This window comes from Garra rufa, chromosome 16 (assembly GCF_049309525.1).
Source record: "Garra rufa chromosome 16, GarRuf1.0, whole genome shotgun sequence".
Lineage (NCBI taxonomy): Eukaryota > Metazoa > Chordata > Actinopteri > Cypriniformes > Cyprinidae > Garra > Garra rufa.
This window is the reverse complement of record NC_133376.1, coordinates 38462517-38477521: the sequence shown is the minus strand read 5'-3', so window position 1 is coordinate 38477521 and position 15005 is coordinate 38462517. Positions and strand designations below refer to the sequence as shown.

General features: G+C 33.9%; 1 protein-coding gene across 1 annotated transcript in view; it reads left to right on the top strand.

Moving 5' to 3' along the window:
* Positions 1-6881: 6881 nt before the first annotated feature.
* shtn3 (shootin 3) overlaps positions 6882-15005 on the top strand; it is a 32050-nt gene continuing 23926 nt past the window's right edge. Inside the window, exons 1-3 of the mRNA XM_073820754.1 lie at positions 6882-6944; positions 7082-7140; positions 8283-8343. Coding sequence (XP_073676855.1) covers positions 6914-6944; positions 7082-7140; positions 8283-8343 — 151 coding nt within the window. The 5' untranslated portion in view covers positions 6882-6913. The remainder of the gene's footprint in view (positions 6945-7081; positions 7141-8282; positions 8344-15005) is intronic.

Below are 15005 nucleotides of genomic sequence, written 5' to 3'. Positions count from 1 at the left end.
AAGATTTATTGAACGCCACTCAAAAGTGGTATGCATTTATGAAACTAAAACCACCAGTAGGTGGAAGCAAGCCACTGTCTTAATCAATGAGTTACTGAATCATTCAATTTGACCCAAAGAAATTATTCATTTAGGAACAAAGGAAGTGACTGATGACTATATGAATAGGTAACTAAATCATTCACTCAACCAATTCGTTCAGGAAGCAAACACAGTTTTGTGTTGCTCGGAGATCCAATTTTTTCGTGGATATATTTAGGGGCCAGACCCAAAGGGTATGTTTTCCTATTTTCGTCCAATGGGAGTATATGGCAGCCCTGTGAAGGGAACATAGGAAATTGGTAATTTTTGGCACATTTAAATTCAACATTAAAATGGTAATAACTCCTGAACCCCTAATTCTAAAAAAAAGAAAACCTAGTACACCTGATTCATCTCTTCCTGCTGATTACAACCGGTAGCTTACAATAAGAGTTTTTTGCATTTTGAAATGTACAGTATTCTGTTTTTTTGCTACTTCTCCTTAAAAATTGATCCAATTCTTAAAGGAACACTCCACTTTTTTTTGGAAATAGGCTCATTCTCCAACTCCCCCCGAGTTAATAAGTTGAGTTTTACCGTTTTGAAATCCATTCAGCCGTTCTCCTGTTCTGGCGATATTACTTTTAGCATAGCTTAGCATAGATCATTGAATCCTATTAGACCAATAGCATCGCGTTCAAAAATGACCAACGAGTTTCCATATTTGTTGTTTTTAAAACTTGACTCTTCTGTAGTTATATCGTGTACTAAGACCGGTGGAAATGCAAAGCTGCGAGTTTCTAGGCTGATAAGATTAGGAACTACACTTCCATTCCGGCGTAATAGTCAAGGAAGTTTGCTGCCGTAATAAGGCCGAAGCAGGCGGAGTATTATCAGAAATGAGTTCCCAGCTAGTTTAGCATTTGCACATGTGCTGCGTGGTATTACTGCTCCTGCTTCAGCCTTATTACCGCAGCAAACTTCCTTGACTATTACGCCGGAATGGAAGTGTAGTTCCTAATCTTATGAGCCTAGAAAATTGCAGCTTTGTCTTAGTACACGATATAACTAGGTTTATGCATTTTAAACATAATTTAAACTTTTTTTGTCTAAAGTCATTTCAAGGTCATTTCAAAGCAATGTTGACTGAGATGCAGCATCGTCTGGAACTTTATCCACTAATGTTGCTGATGGATAATGCATTGCTCTGACTTTATGAATAGCACTATTGAAAACACGACTGCAAAACTGCAACGTGTACAGCTGAGTCATCATATCCGCTGAGGGATACAGCTCCACTAACATCAACTATAATCTTAGTCTTTAGTGAAATCCTACATTTATATATATATACACACATCTGGCAGACACCTTAATTGAACTTGTGATGACACTGATACTTGCCATTTAACCCATGACCTTTGCATTGCTAATGTCTAGAATGCTACAGGAACTAGAGCTAAACTACAGGAACTATAGGAACATACTCTTGTCAATAAACCATACATGCACTGACTTTACCAAATAATTGACAGACTCGCCAATGACAAACATGCTAAAGCTTCAGGAACACAGTTCATACAACAGCCCTTCAATGACCATTGTTACAACACTTAAGATAAACGGAAAGCTAGTCATATATTTAACAGTAGATGTAAAATAGCTCACAACGTCATGTTAAAACAGTCAAATCAATCTTCTTGAAAGCAAAGCCCTCATTTAACTCTTTAAAATGAAGTTTACGTGTACATAATGCTAGTCTAGTCTGTGTTTATTTACCAAATCGTCTTTTTATTTAGCCCTAAAACAACATTTTGTTCCAAACAAACTTTCCAGTGGTAAGTTCATACCTGAGCCCATTATGGATCCGTTGTACAATGCAAATGTAAAGCTTTTTAGACATTTGCAATTCAAATCTGATGCTGCTGGTAAAGAAACATATTATATTATATTGCAGAGAATGCAGAGAATTTATTACTGTTAAATTAGGTTATTGGTACTACAGGAGTACATGCAACAATTTGAGTAGAGATCAAATTATGTATGGAAACCCATTTCCAACATAAAGCCAAAATAAATCATAATTATAGCTTAATAAATCATAATTATAAAATTGCTTGTCATAATTAAGAGATAAGTTGAAGACAATTAGAATAAGTTAAAAATTCTAAGTAAAAATAAAAAAAAACATGACAGAAAGTCAAAACTTTTTTCATAACTGCAATTTATTCTCATAATATCTTAGAATCACATACTTTTTTATCTTAAAATTATGACTTAGTGTCTTAGTAATTTTGATTTGACATCATAATTTAGATTTTTATGTCATAATGATGACTTTCTCACAAAACTTTTATCTCATAATTATGGTTTAGAATATCATACTTCATTTTCATCTCATAATTGTGCCTTTTTTGTCAACATTTTATCTTATAATTATGACTTAGTATCTCATAATTTTGGCTTGACATCATCATTTAAAAGTTTTATGTCATAATGATAACTTTCTCATACACTCTTAAAAATAAAGGTGCTTTAAAAGGTTCTTCACAGCGATGCCATAGAAAAAAACATTCAGTCAAAGGTTCTTTAAAGAAGCCTTCTCTTTCTTACCTCTTTATAATCTGAGGAACCTTCTTTCGCCACAAAGAACCTTTTGTGAAACAGAAAGCTTCTTCAGATTTTAAAGGTTCTTTACGGAACCATTTAGACAAAAAGGGTTCTTCTATGGCATCGTCAAGCACCTTTATTTTTAAGAGTGTAATTGCAACTCTCATCTCATAATTATGGTTTAGAATACCATACTTTTCACTTTTTATCTCATTATTGTACCATTTTGACTAATTTTTTATCCTCATACAATTTACCAAAGCATGCCTTTTCTTATGTGGTGGAAATTGGCTTTCATAATTATGAGATTAAAAATTATATGTAAAAAGGTTGTTGTGAGTTGCAGCAAGTTCTTGGGTGAATAAAGCAACAAAATGATAATTGAAGTACTATTAGTCTTAGCCTCAGACGTCATGCCCACAAAATGAAACGTGGCCTCTTGGGCAGGCCTTGGCCATGTAATGTGGCCAAGGTTCCCGGACCTTCTGCCGTCAGTCTGAAGGTCTGGCTATGCAAGACTAAATTACTATTGGAGTCACCAGAAGAGGAATTAAAAAGAAATGTGAGTGGAGGGAATGAAAATGCATGCTGTGAAGCATGACTATGCTAACCTTGGAGAGGGTGCTGGTGTTAAGTGTTGTAATTGTGTTGAAGCACATAGTATTGCACATGAGGGTTATGAAATCAGAAAGAGCATAGTGTAAGTACAACAAGAATGATCTAAATATAATGTATCTTAATAGAGAAGTAGTGAAAGCTCTTGAAATGAGGACCAAATAAAAAGTGAAAGTAGACTATGGTTGAAAACATACTGTACAAAAGTATGTAAATGTGAACACTTGACTTTACCAGTGTATTGTTAATTTGCATTTTTTGTTACTGTAGTGTTAGCAAACCTCAGTCCTCAAGTGATAGAGTTACTTTCAAATATCTGCCATGACCTATTGTTGCAAGAAACTTGTTATGCATGAAACTGAGCTTGTTTACAGAAGGGGCCTTGGTCTATGGGCCAAGGACCCCTCATAGACAAAGACTGTGCTGCTTTACATATTATATGAAACTAAGTGCTGTATTTTAAGCTTAGCCTACCTACATTTTATTTGTATATAATACATTTTTCTACAATTAAAGTTTGGAAAATGTAAAATTTTAAAGCGTCTTGTAAGTTTTTGTTGAAGTTACCTTAATATTTTTATTTGTATTTTATTCGTGACTCTAGACCACAAAACCTTAAGTAGCATGGGTATATTTGCAGCAAAAGCCAAAAATACATTGTAATGGGTCAAAATTTTCTTCAATGCCAAAAATCATTAAGATATTAAATAAAGATCAAGATATTTTGTAAATTTCCTATCATAAACATATCAAAACTTAATTTTTGATTAGTAATATGCATTGCTAAGAACTTCATTTGGACAACTTTAAAAGTGATTTTCTCTTCTCTGATTTTTTTGCATCCTCAGATTCCAGTTGTATCTCGACCAAATATTGTCCTGTCCTAACAAATACATCAATGGAAAGCTAATTTATTCAGCTTTCAGGTGATGTATAAATCTCAGTTTCAAAAAATTGACCCTTATGTCTGGTTTTGTGGTCCAGGGTCTCATTTTATATCTATAAAACATATTGTCAAGTATTGAATTCAGGTTAAAACATAGAGGTAAAATGATTAGGGAAGGAATGGAGGATAATAGCAGGGAAATCGATGCAACAATTAATTGTTAAAACCCTGGTCTAAAATTAGTTTTTAGTGATCTAGAACTTTAATGTACATAGAGAAGTCACAATGGATAGATTCAGGATTAGCTGACTTGGATGTAACTTTTCTGTGTTGTTCTTTGAGATGGATAAAATAGGAAACTATAAAGAATTGTCTTTTGAATAATAATAATATTATATATTCTATATATATTAAAAATATTTATATTGGGATAAGGAGACTGAGGTGACAGTAGAGGGCACTGTTGAGACAGTTTTCAAAACGTTTGTTTTCCTATTATTCCATATAGAAAGGAATCTTGTAAATGAAATGTGATGTTCAGTCTCATCTCATTAATGGTTTCTCTTTTTGCTTTAAATAGCCTGTATTTTTTTAATGTGGGATGCAAATAAGGTTGTGCTAAACCTTTCTGTTCTGATTTGTTGTTTTGTAGCAACTGTAATTGTATTTTGCTTAATGACATGTCAAAATAATACCGTCACAATACGTAAATAAATCTATTTGCCATGATTTCTCAACTAAAGGGCAAAATAAAACATAGTAATGTTAATGCAAAATAAATAAGGGTGAGCTGTTTCGGCGTGATTTCCAATTACATTTCTCACCTCTATCTTACAGCTGCAGTCAAAAGTTTACATACGCCCTGCAGAATCTGCTAAATGTTAATTATTTTACAAAATGCATGCTATTTTTTTTTAAATAAGATATTTAACATGAAAGACGTTTACATACAGTGCACAAGAGAAAATAATAGTTTAATTTATAATAAATAACCCTGTTCAAAAGTTCACAATCAAATAGGCTACACTTCTTAAACAGCCCCTGTAGCTTTTTAAGCGGTATTTGGCTCCCTCTTGGGGAGGAGCTTTGCGGCAAGCGTCCTGTCACGTGACCGTAATTAATATTCATGAGCTATTTCGGCCTTGCTGTTACAAATGAACAGTAATAGGCTATCTATTGATTTTATTTTGCGGTAAAAAGCTAACATTTTTCAACATCAGTGAGAAGAAAAAGAAAGAACATTTATATATCTATCTTCATACAGCTGCATTCAAAAGTTTACATACGCCCTGCAGAATCTGCAAAATGTGAATTATTTTACCAAAATAAGAGGAATCATACAAAATGCATGCTATTTTTTATTTAGTGACTACTGACATGAATAAGATATTGCACATAAAAGACGTTTACATATAGTGCAAAAGAGAAAATAATAGTTGAATTTATAATAAATAACCCTGTTCAAAAGTTCACATACACTTCTGAAACAGCATCTGTCGCTTTTTAAGCGGTGTTTGGCTCCCTCTTGGGGAGGAGCTTTGCGGTAAGCGTCCTGTCACGTGACTTTAATTAATATTCTTGAGCCATCTCGGCTTATTGCTGTTATAAAATAACAGTAACAGTCTATTGATTTTATTTTGCGGTAAAAAGCTAACATTTTTCAATATCTATCTTCATACAGCTTCAGTCAAAAGTTTACATACGCCCTACAGAGTCTGCAAAATGTTAATTATTTTACCATAATAAGAGGGATCATACAAAATGCATGCTATTTTTTATTTAGTGACTACTGACATGAATAAGATATTTCACATAAAAGATGTTTACATATAGTGCACAAGAGAAAATAATAGTTGAATTTATAATAACCCTGTTCAAAAGTTCACATACACTTCTTAAACAGCCTCTGTCCCTTTTTTTAGCGATATTTGGCTCCCTCTTGGGGAGGAGCTTTGCGGTAAGTGTCCTGTCACGTGACTTTAATTAATATTCTTGAGCCATCTCGGCTTATTGCTGTTATAAAATAACAGTAACAGTCTGTTGATTTTATTTTGCGGTAAAAAGTTAACATTTTTCAATATCTATCTTCATACAGCTTCAGTCAAAAGTTTACATACGCCCTACAGAGTCTGCAAAATGTTAATTATTTTACCAAAATAAGAGGGATCATACAAAATTAATATTCATGAGCCATTTTGGCTTATTGCCCTTATAAAATAACAGTAATAGACTATCTATTGGTTTTATTTTGCAGTAAAAAGCTAACATTTTTCAATATCAGTGAGAAGAAAAAGAAAGAACATTTATATATCTATCTTCATACAGCTGCAGTCAAAAGTTTACATACGCCCTGCAGAATCTGCAAAATGTGAATTATTTTACCAAAATAAGAGAGATCATACAAAATGCATGCTATTTTTTATTTAGTAGGTTACTGACCTAAACAATATATTTAACATAAAAGACGTTTACATATAGTCCACAAGAGAAAATAATAGTTGAATTTATAAAAAAAAAAAATAAAAATAACCCTGTTCAAAAGTTCACATACACTTCTTAAACATCCTCTGTCGCTCCCTCTTGGGGAGGAGCTTTGCGGTACGCGTCCTGTCACGTGACCTCAATTAATATTCATGAGCCATTTCGGACGCCTTTCAACAAATCAAGTAGGGCGATTGGGCAGACGTCACTCAAGTATCTTAATATTCATGAGCCAAGCCTTCGCCATAGTAGATAGCGGGGTGGTACACTGACTGGCTGAGTCTGCCGTGAGGAGGGGAGATGGATGCGACGCCGCTTTCTACCGGCTGTGGTACTGAAAATGTTAAATATAAAAATAGAGCTGGCTTGTTTTGAATGGCAACGATTTTACTGAGGAAAGCAGCATATGAGATGATTATTTAAATGTTTAATGCATTTTTGTATGAGTAATTCCGTTCATTTGTGCAGTGAATGAGATGGAGGCCGGTGGAGATGAAGAGGGAGAGGCTCGGGAGGAGAGCACCGAGGTGAGAGATGATGTATGCACGAAAGAATAAATCTTTACTGTCTTCACGTCTAATTATTATAACATTCTCTATTCATGAGCATATTAATCTCAGAGTAGTGAGAAAAGGGAAAATCGGAGATCATTCTGTTGGCTGTTTGAGTTAACCGGCTTTTTCATTCATTCGAGGGTTGACACCCTTTTCATGTGACAATGTCTGAGCATCTTTTGTATGTCTAATAATAGTTTAAGCAGATCATGCAGATGATAACCTTGCATTATTAGTATTTTCCCCCCATCGGTTTATTTTGGCACACATTATTTGTGGTTGTTAATGCCACACCTCTTAAATCCACCTATTCATATTTCTGTTGTGGTTTCATATTAATAATTAGAATTACCGAATTATACTGTACAAATAATTTGCCTTTATTTAAATGTAAAGACTAATGGGAAGTTAACAGTTGACAGGTTTCAGTGGACTGCATTTTTGTGAAATTGCAAGGCAAGACCTTTGCATGTGTTTTCAATTTACATAAAGGAGAAAAGAGAGAGAATAACTGGTTTTGTTAGTTCCTCAGAGAAGTAACCTTTTTAAATAGTGCATAGAGGACAGGATTGCATCACTGTCACCATCTGAAAACATAAAGAAATCTCTTAATTTTTGAAAATGTGTGTAAGTTTTAGGCCACATGAAGATTTATAATTACAGATTGATATTCAGAATAAACTAGCACGAATATAGACATATGTCTGGTTCACAGAGACAAACATAATCACTTTGAAAAATATTATTGTGTTAAATGTGATGGTATGCGATTTTCAGTATATATGTACACTTCTGTTTAAAAGTTTGAGGTTAGAAAGATTTCACATCTCTTATGCTCACAAAATCTGCATATATTTGATCGAAAATACAGTAAAGGTTGCAATATTGTAAAATATGTTGAGAAACATTTTCTATTTGATTTCTAATCACTTTTGATCAATTTAATGCATCCTTGCTAAATAAAAGTATTAATAAATAAAAAAGAAAAACTTGCCAACCCCAGACTTTTGAACAGCAGCGTGCATAAAGTGTTTTAGCAACTGCTGTGCTCTCAAACAATGTAATTTCTCATTACATACACCTAATTTTCTGCCATCACATGTTCTCTTCTTTAGCGCCAGAGACTCGCTGCAGAGAGAGATGAGGCTGAAAGGCAACTCAAGCACATTAAACGAGGTAAGATCAATACTGAATGTGAAGTCACCTATGCTGTTTCATATTTGTATATGTCAGGCATGTTTGTCATTCGAAAGAAAAATATTGCAATATGAAACACAGTGTATATTCTGGTGTGGTTTATAATCATTTGAATGTCATTAGTGGACTGCAGCAAATTCATTTTCTGATCTTCTGCACAGACCAGAGGTCAACAATTAGCATCCTGCGGTCCATATCCGGACTCAACCTGGACCACAAATCATTACTCACAAATGAATACAATTATAAACTGCATTTATCAGCACCCCACTTAACCCTTGCAAGCTTTTTAGTGCGTTCAAGTCAAGTCAGAAAGGCTGCATTAACATCACCACAAAGCCGTACTTACAAGTAGGAAACATTGAACTTTCTGTAAGCCAAGAGTTTAAAGGTTGGGTTCGTATTTGTAAGAAAACATGGCAGATGCAATGGATGCCGCATCTGTATTGACTAGAGGTCAACCGATAATAGATTTTACAGATACCGATAACTAGGATGGACGATACTTTTTAAATGGATACTGAACAAACACTAAAATAGAAAAACCACAAATTTGTTCATAGTTCATTCACTAGTGTTAGCAGAAGCAATAGACTGTTGGATGCAGATCCAACCATTATTGCAAAACCGACCAATTAGTCAGCATCTAGTATTGACAATAAATTTGTGGCAATTAATGAATGAATTATCTCTTTTATAGTTGCATCTACAAAATAAAACAATTCAGTTTACAGCACATTTATAAGTTGGATAAAAACATAAATGGATAAAAAACTAAAAACATATTGATTCACATTCTTTATACTACGGGACTGCTGAATGCTTAAATCTGACGATGCTGCCAGTCACTTTGGAGCAGTGATGGGGAAAGTTACTTTTAAAAGTAATGCATTACAATATTGAGTTACTCCCTAAAAAAGTAACTAATTACGTTACTTAGTTACTTTTTCTAGAAAGGAATGCATTACATTACTTTTGCATTGCTTTTTAAATCTGGGCAGGGCTTGCTTGTTTTTTTAATATAAAATATTGGCAAATGTAAAAGCCTTTTCACACCAAAAGCCTCAGGCTTAGAGAAAAGTAAATTCACGTCTGTACAGTAGACCACAGAAGAAAAAATGTCAACTCTTTAACAAATGTTAGATTATCTTGAGTAATTTTTGCTTATTAGTTTGGATGAATTGAATCATCGAAGGTCGGCAGCAAAGACATTGGTTAATAAAATGGGATTAAATACATAAAGGATATTTGTATTTAACATATTTAATTATTGCAGGTTTGCATTGAATTTCACTGTTTTGAAGAATACTCTATCTGTTTTTTAGAGAGTGAGATGAATTAATGCATGTTCACATTTATTCTAGAACTAAAGTAACATCTTACGATTTCTCTAAACATGGGGACAGGAGAGCTTTTAATCAGTAAATGGGGGGAAAAAGTAACTGGCGTCACTTATTTGAAAAAAATAACTCCGATATTTTATTGTCAATTAAAAAGTAATGCGTTACTTTGCTAGTTACTTGGAAAAGTAATATTATTATGTGATTACCCCAACACTGCTTTTGAGAGACACACTTGAGAGAGGTAATTCACAAGCTTAATCTCTCTCTCCCTCTTTCATTCTGTTTGTCTAAACTTCATTATTAACTGCATTAGTTTGTTATCAATGGCACAAGCGTCGTTTCTAGGTCTAAAATTACATTTTGGAATTAGCAACAAAGGCTTTGGATAAACTGCATAAGAAATTAATCCTATTCACAGTAGTGTTTTAAGGACAAAAACAAGATGAATGCCTTGAAATATATCATCTGATCAATGTCTAGAGGTGTGGTAACCGTAGTATAAGCAGAATAATTGACTTTGGTCTGTTGAATTCTATGGAAATAATGCACACTCTGCTTTGCATCATGGCTGCATCACCACCTCAGGTGTGCATTATTTTCGAAGAATTCAATGGACCAAATCAATTATTCCTTACTTCTGTTTTGCAGAAAAATGTGATTTGAACACGACTGAGACGAATCCATTTGCTTCCTGTACCACAAAATCCTAAAAAGTGTGCTCAATAAATATGTGATTTAGTATTTGTGATTATGTTGGTGTCCAACACACCTGACCTCAGTGAACTCCATACATCACCTTTCCACTCAAGAGTAGGAGGTGAAGATGATCTCATTTGGCTCTTCCCACTAACTTGATGCTCGGTGTTGTCTTATCTCATTTCCGATCCCCTCGCCCTCACCCGTATCATCATGACATTACCTGGGGGCTCTTCTGAATGGTCCATTATTGTAGGTGTTAACAGTTATTCCAGTCTCTATGGTTACTGGGAGCCAACTGTGGAGACGCATTGGTGTTAAGGTGACCTTAGCTGCTTCCGTTGCATTTTGTGACATGTAAGGAAACCCAGCCTCAGTCACTAACTAATTTGTTAGCACTCTGACAACACTCGAGCGCCTGCCAGCTTTAGGAACAGAATCTGGATATTGTTCTCAGGTGAGGAAATGCAAATTCTTCTCTGCAAGATTAAAAATAGGGCTTCATTTGACAGGGTTTTATGTGTTTTTGTATTTTAGCCTTTTGGATTAATCATAATGTTTTTGACAAACTCAGAGTGCCTAGTTAGGCATGTAAAGAGCTAAAGAACACATTTTTGTAATTATTTGGCATAACATTTGAGTTTTTTCTCCTTTCGTATGTTAATTTTACGCTTTTTTTGTGCATGCATTTTTATCAACATATATTTACATGACTATATATATGCATATATACTTGTTATATGTGACTCTGACAGCTGAATAAATAAGCTTTTCATTGATGTATAGTCTGTTAGGATAGGACAACATTTGGCCGAGATACAACTATTTCAATATCTGGAATCTTGTCCAAATCTTAGCAATGCATATTACTAAACAAAAATTAAGTTTTGATGTATTTATGGTAGGAAATTTACAAAATATTCTCATCATCTTTACTTAATATCCTAAAGATTTTTGGCAAAAAAGAAAAATCTATAATTTTGACCCAGACAATGTATTATTGGCTATTGCTTCAAATATACCCGTGCTACTTATGGTTTTGTGGTCCAGGGTCACATATATGTTAAATTATATGTGATCTCGGAGGCCAATTTGGTAAATTATTTGGATACTGTGAATATTAGTTCAATATTTTATTGGTACAAGTGAATATTATAATGAAATTAGTTTTATTTTAAACTGTTTTAGGCTTCTTTTTAGTGGACTCCTGGAATTGTCAGACATTCCCTAGGGAGGCAACATAGACCAGGCTGAATTCAGCTCTCATCACTGTCTTGTTATTGCACTAAATTATTAAAAATCACCAATTATGAATAATTTATTAGTAGTAAATGAATAGGCACCCGCTTTTCAACCTTCCATTGTAGTTCATGCCAAAACCACTCTCATGTCTTTTCTAAAATGCAAGTCAACCTGAATATGATTTAGTGAAAATATATTTAACATGAATAGCTCGAAAAGCAAAATGCATGACATTTTCGCAATTACCTTTGCAATGAGTTACAGTCAATGTTTGGTTAATTTTTAATGCAATGAAATTGCAGTTTAAAAAATGCATTTATTTTATAACCTCATCCTCACTAAATGGCACAAATTCTTGCTTTAGCTTACATGACACAGCAAATGTCACAGTAGTTTGGCCTAGTTGCTGTCATACAGGACAATAGTCTTGTGCTGCGTGCACGTGATTGGTCTGTGTTCTATTTAATGATTGGCTGCTGCAGGGGAACTGCTGTTGAGTATCTGGGAGGTACTGGATGTGCGTCTGGCAAAGCAGCTGTCTCCCACCTCCTCTTTGGGACGCCTGAGCGAGCCTCATTAAGAATACCCTCTGCACTTATGCAAATTAAAACAGGATGCGTGTTAAGCAATCAGCCACATTACTCAGCTTATTTACCTTTACGCTTTACATATCTCACCTTATCAGCTCTTAATATTTACATTAAAATGCATGCTTTTGCATTTTAATGCAGTCTACACATCCGCCCGGGGTTTGGAGTAGATTACGGGTTGCAAGCGCAGGCACAAAATTAGTGCTGGAGTTGAAACCAAAATTGCTGGGTGATTAAACCTCAACTTGTTGAGATTTATTAAAAGAGCTTAATCGCTATGATCAAAATTGGGATGGAAGCGCTTTAGACTAATGCCAGCCTTGTGTTCAAGTGGCAGACAAATGTTTAAAGCCGTCTGCAAAGGACTTCTTTAAGCTTTCGCCTCTGTTCGACTGACTCCGCAGAGCCATATTTTGCTCATGCAGCATTAAGCGTGCTGGACTTGCTGACCTAGAATCTGCTCACAGAAGAAAGCCCAGAAGCAGCACTCTCTCAGTCAATCATTAGAAGCCAAATGAGTTGAGAGCGGAGCAGATGAGTTCGGACTGATCTGCAAGGGAAAGAGAGGGGGACACACCCCTGTTATTGTCCTGCTTTATTTTTATGGGCGGCACGTGCAAACTCGCACACCCTGACTCATTGTCAGAGGCAGAATCTGTGAATGACCCAGATGTGCATAGATTGTTTTGCTTTAATTGTATTTCACAAATGCCAGATCTGGTCATTTATACAGCATTTATAGTTAGCTGAGATGAAATTTCAAGCATTTTCAGTAGTGTTCAGTGGTGTGGTTTTGATTGAAAACAGAGTATTATACATTCGTTTTGAGGGGTATCAGTTGTATCTGTTTAATACAAGATACTGATTTCACAGTACAATACACTCTTAAAAATAAAGGCTCTTTATTGGCATCAATGGTTCCATGAAGAACCTTGAACATCCATGGAACCTTTCAAATGCAGAAAGGGTTCTTTATAGTGGAAATTCTTTATAGTGAGATTTTTTAAATATTCTTCAAAATTATTCTTTTAAGGACCGTTCACTGAAAGGTTCTTTGGGGAACCAATTTTTCAATTGTACACTGCAAAAACACCCCTTTGAATGCTTTATTTTTAAGAGTGTCCTCTCATAATACATTAAACAAAGACAAAATCGAGTCAAAATGTTACTTTTTTAAAATCTGGTATGACACCAGAAATCAGCTTAGTCCTTCTAAATGATGACAAAACTATAAATATTCATAATTCTGCTCAGCTTAAAATGTGGAATTACGTTACACGCATGAGCATGCACTCCCTAAACACATATATATTTAAAAAGTTATAAATTATTGTATTTTCTAAAATAATGCATTTTATGTTTAATTGTACGCTTCTGCGTTAACCATATTTAATGCACCATTACTTTATTTGATGCCAAATTAAATCTAAACTTTTATTTTGGGTGAACTATACACAGTACATGTTATTACTATTCAAAATATATATTGTTGCATTTTTGTATTGCAATATATATTGTGACACAATATACTGATACACCCCTATTTCTTTCACTGCCTCATGTAAAATAAAAAATATGTCACTTTGGACCACAAAACCAGTCGTAAATTGCACAGGTATATTTGTAGCAATAGACAACAATACATTGAATGGGTCAAAATGATCGATTTTTGCCAAAAAAATGCCAAAAATCATGAGGATATTACGTAAAGATCATGTTCCATGAAGATATTTACTAAATTCTTACTGCAAATATATCAAAACTTAAATTTTTGATTAAAAATACGCATTGCTAAGAACTTCATTTGGACAACTTTAAAAGCGTTTTTTTTTTTTTTTCAGTATTATTTATTTATTTATTTTTTTGCACTCTCAGATTCCAGATTTTGTTGTATCTCAACCAAATATAACAAAACCATACATCAATGGAAAGCTTATTTATTAAAAAATTACCCTTATGACTGGTTCTGTGGTGCAGGGTCACAGGTTGTGACACAATAAATTCACTGTAAAAAAAAAAAAAAAAAAAAAAAAAAAAACTAAATTGTTTCAATGTAAATTAATTTGTTACCCCACTGACTAAAAAATTTAAGTTTAGTCAACTAAAATATCCAAGCTGTCATCACATAACATAAAATAACTTAAAATTTCAAGTTGACTAAACTAAAGAATTTAGGGTACACTCAAAAAAATAAGTCATTGGATGAACTCAATTTAATTGAGGGCAGGATTTCCATCCAATAAATATGTGTGATCCCAACTCATAAAAAACAAATTCATGCAATGAAATGTAATTGAGTTGGGCCAACTCAATTTGATCAAATATAGTTCCAATGAAATTGATACGTTTATGAAGTAATTATTTTATGCTTGTTGAACTCAATCTAAAACATTTAACTGGAAAACAAATAACAGAAATTCTTCTACACTCAAAAAATGATACATTGGATTTACTTAACTTTAGGCATTAACCAACTTATTAGGCATTAGCCATAAGATGGCTTTGTTACATCCATGGCATACCCAAAGTAGTTGTTTATTTTATTATTAAAACAACTTTAACTTATGTTATCAGGTCCTCAACCCAAGCACATGCTCTATGCATTCACCACAATGGTAACCCCCAAAAACACTACCATACCAGAAACTGTTTTATATACAAACATTAACAAGTCTCCCAATTTTATCATTTTATTAAAAAAATGCATAAAATAAAATTTTATTTCAACATTTACTCTCCTTATCCAGCCGTGTGCAAAGCATGATGGGAA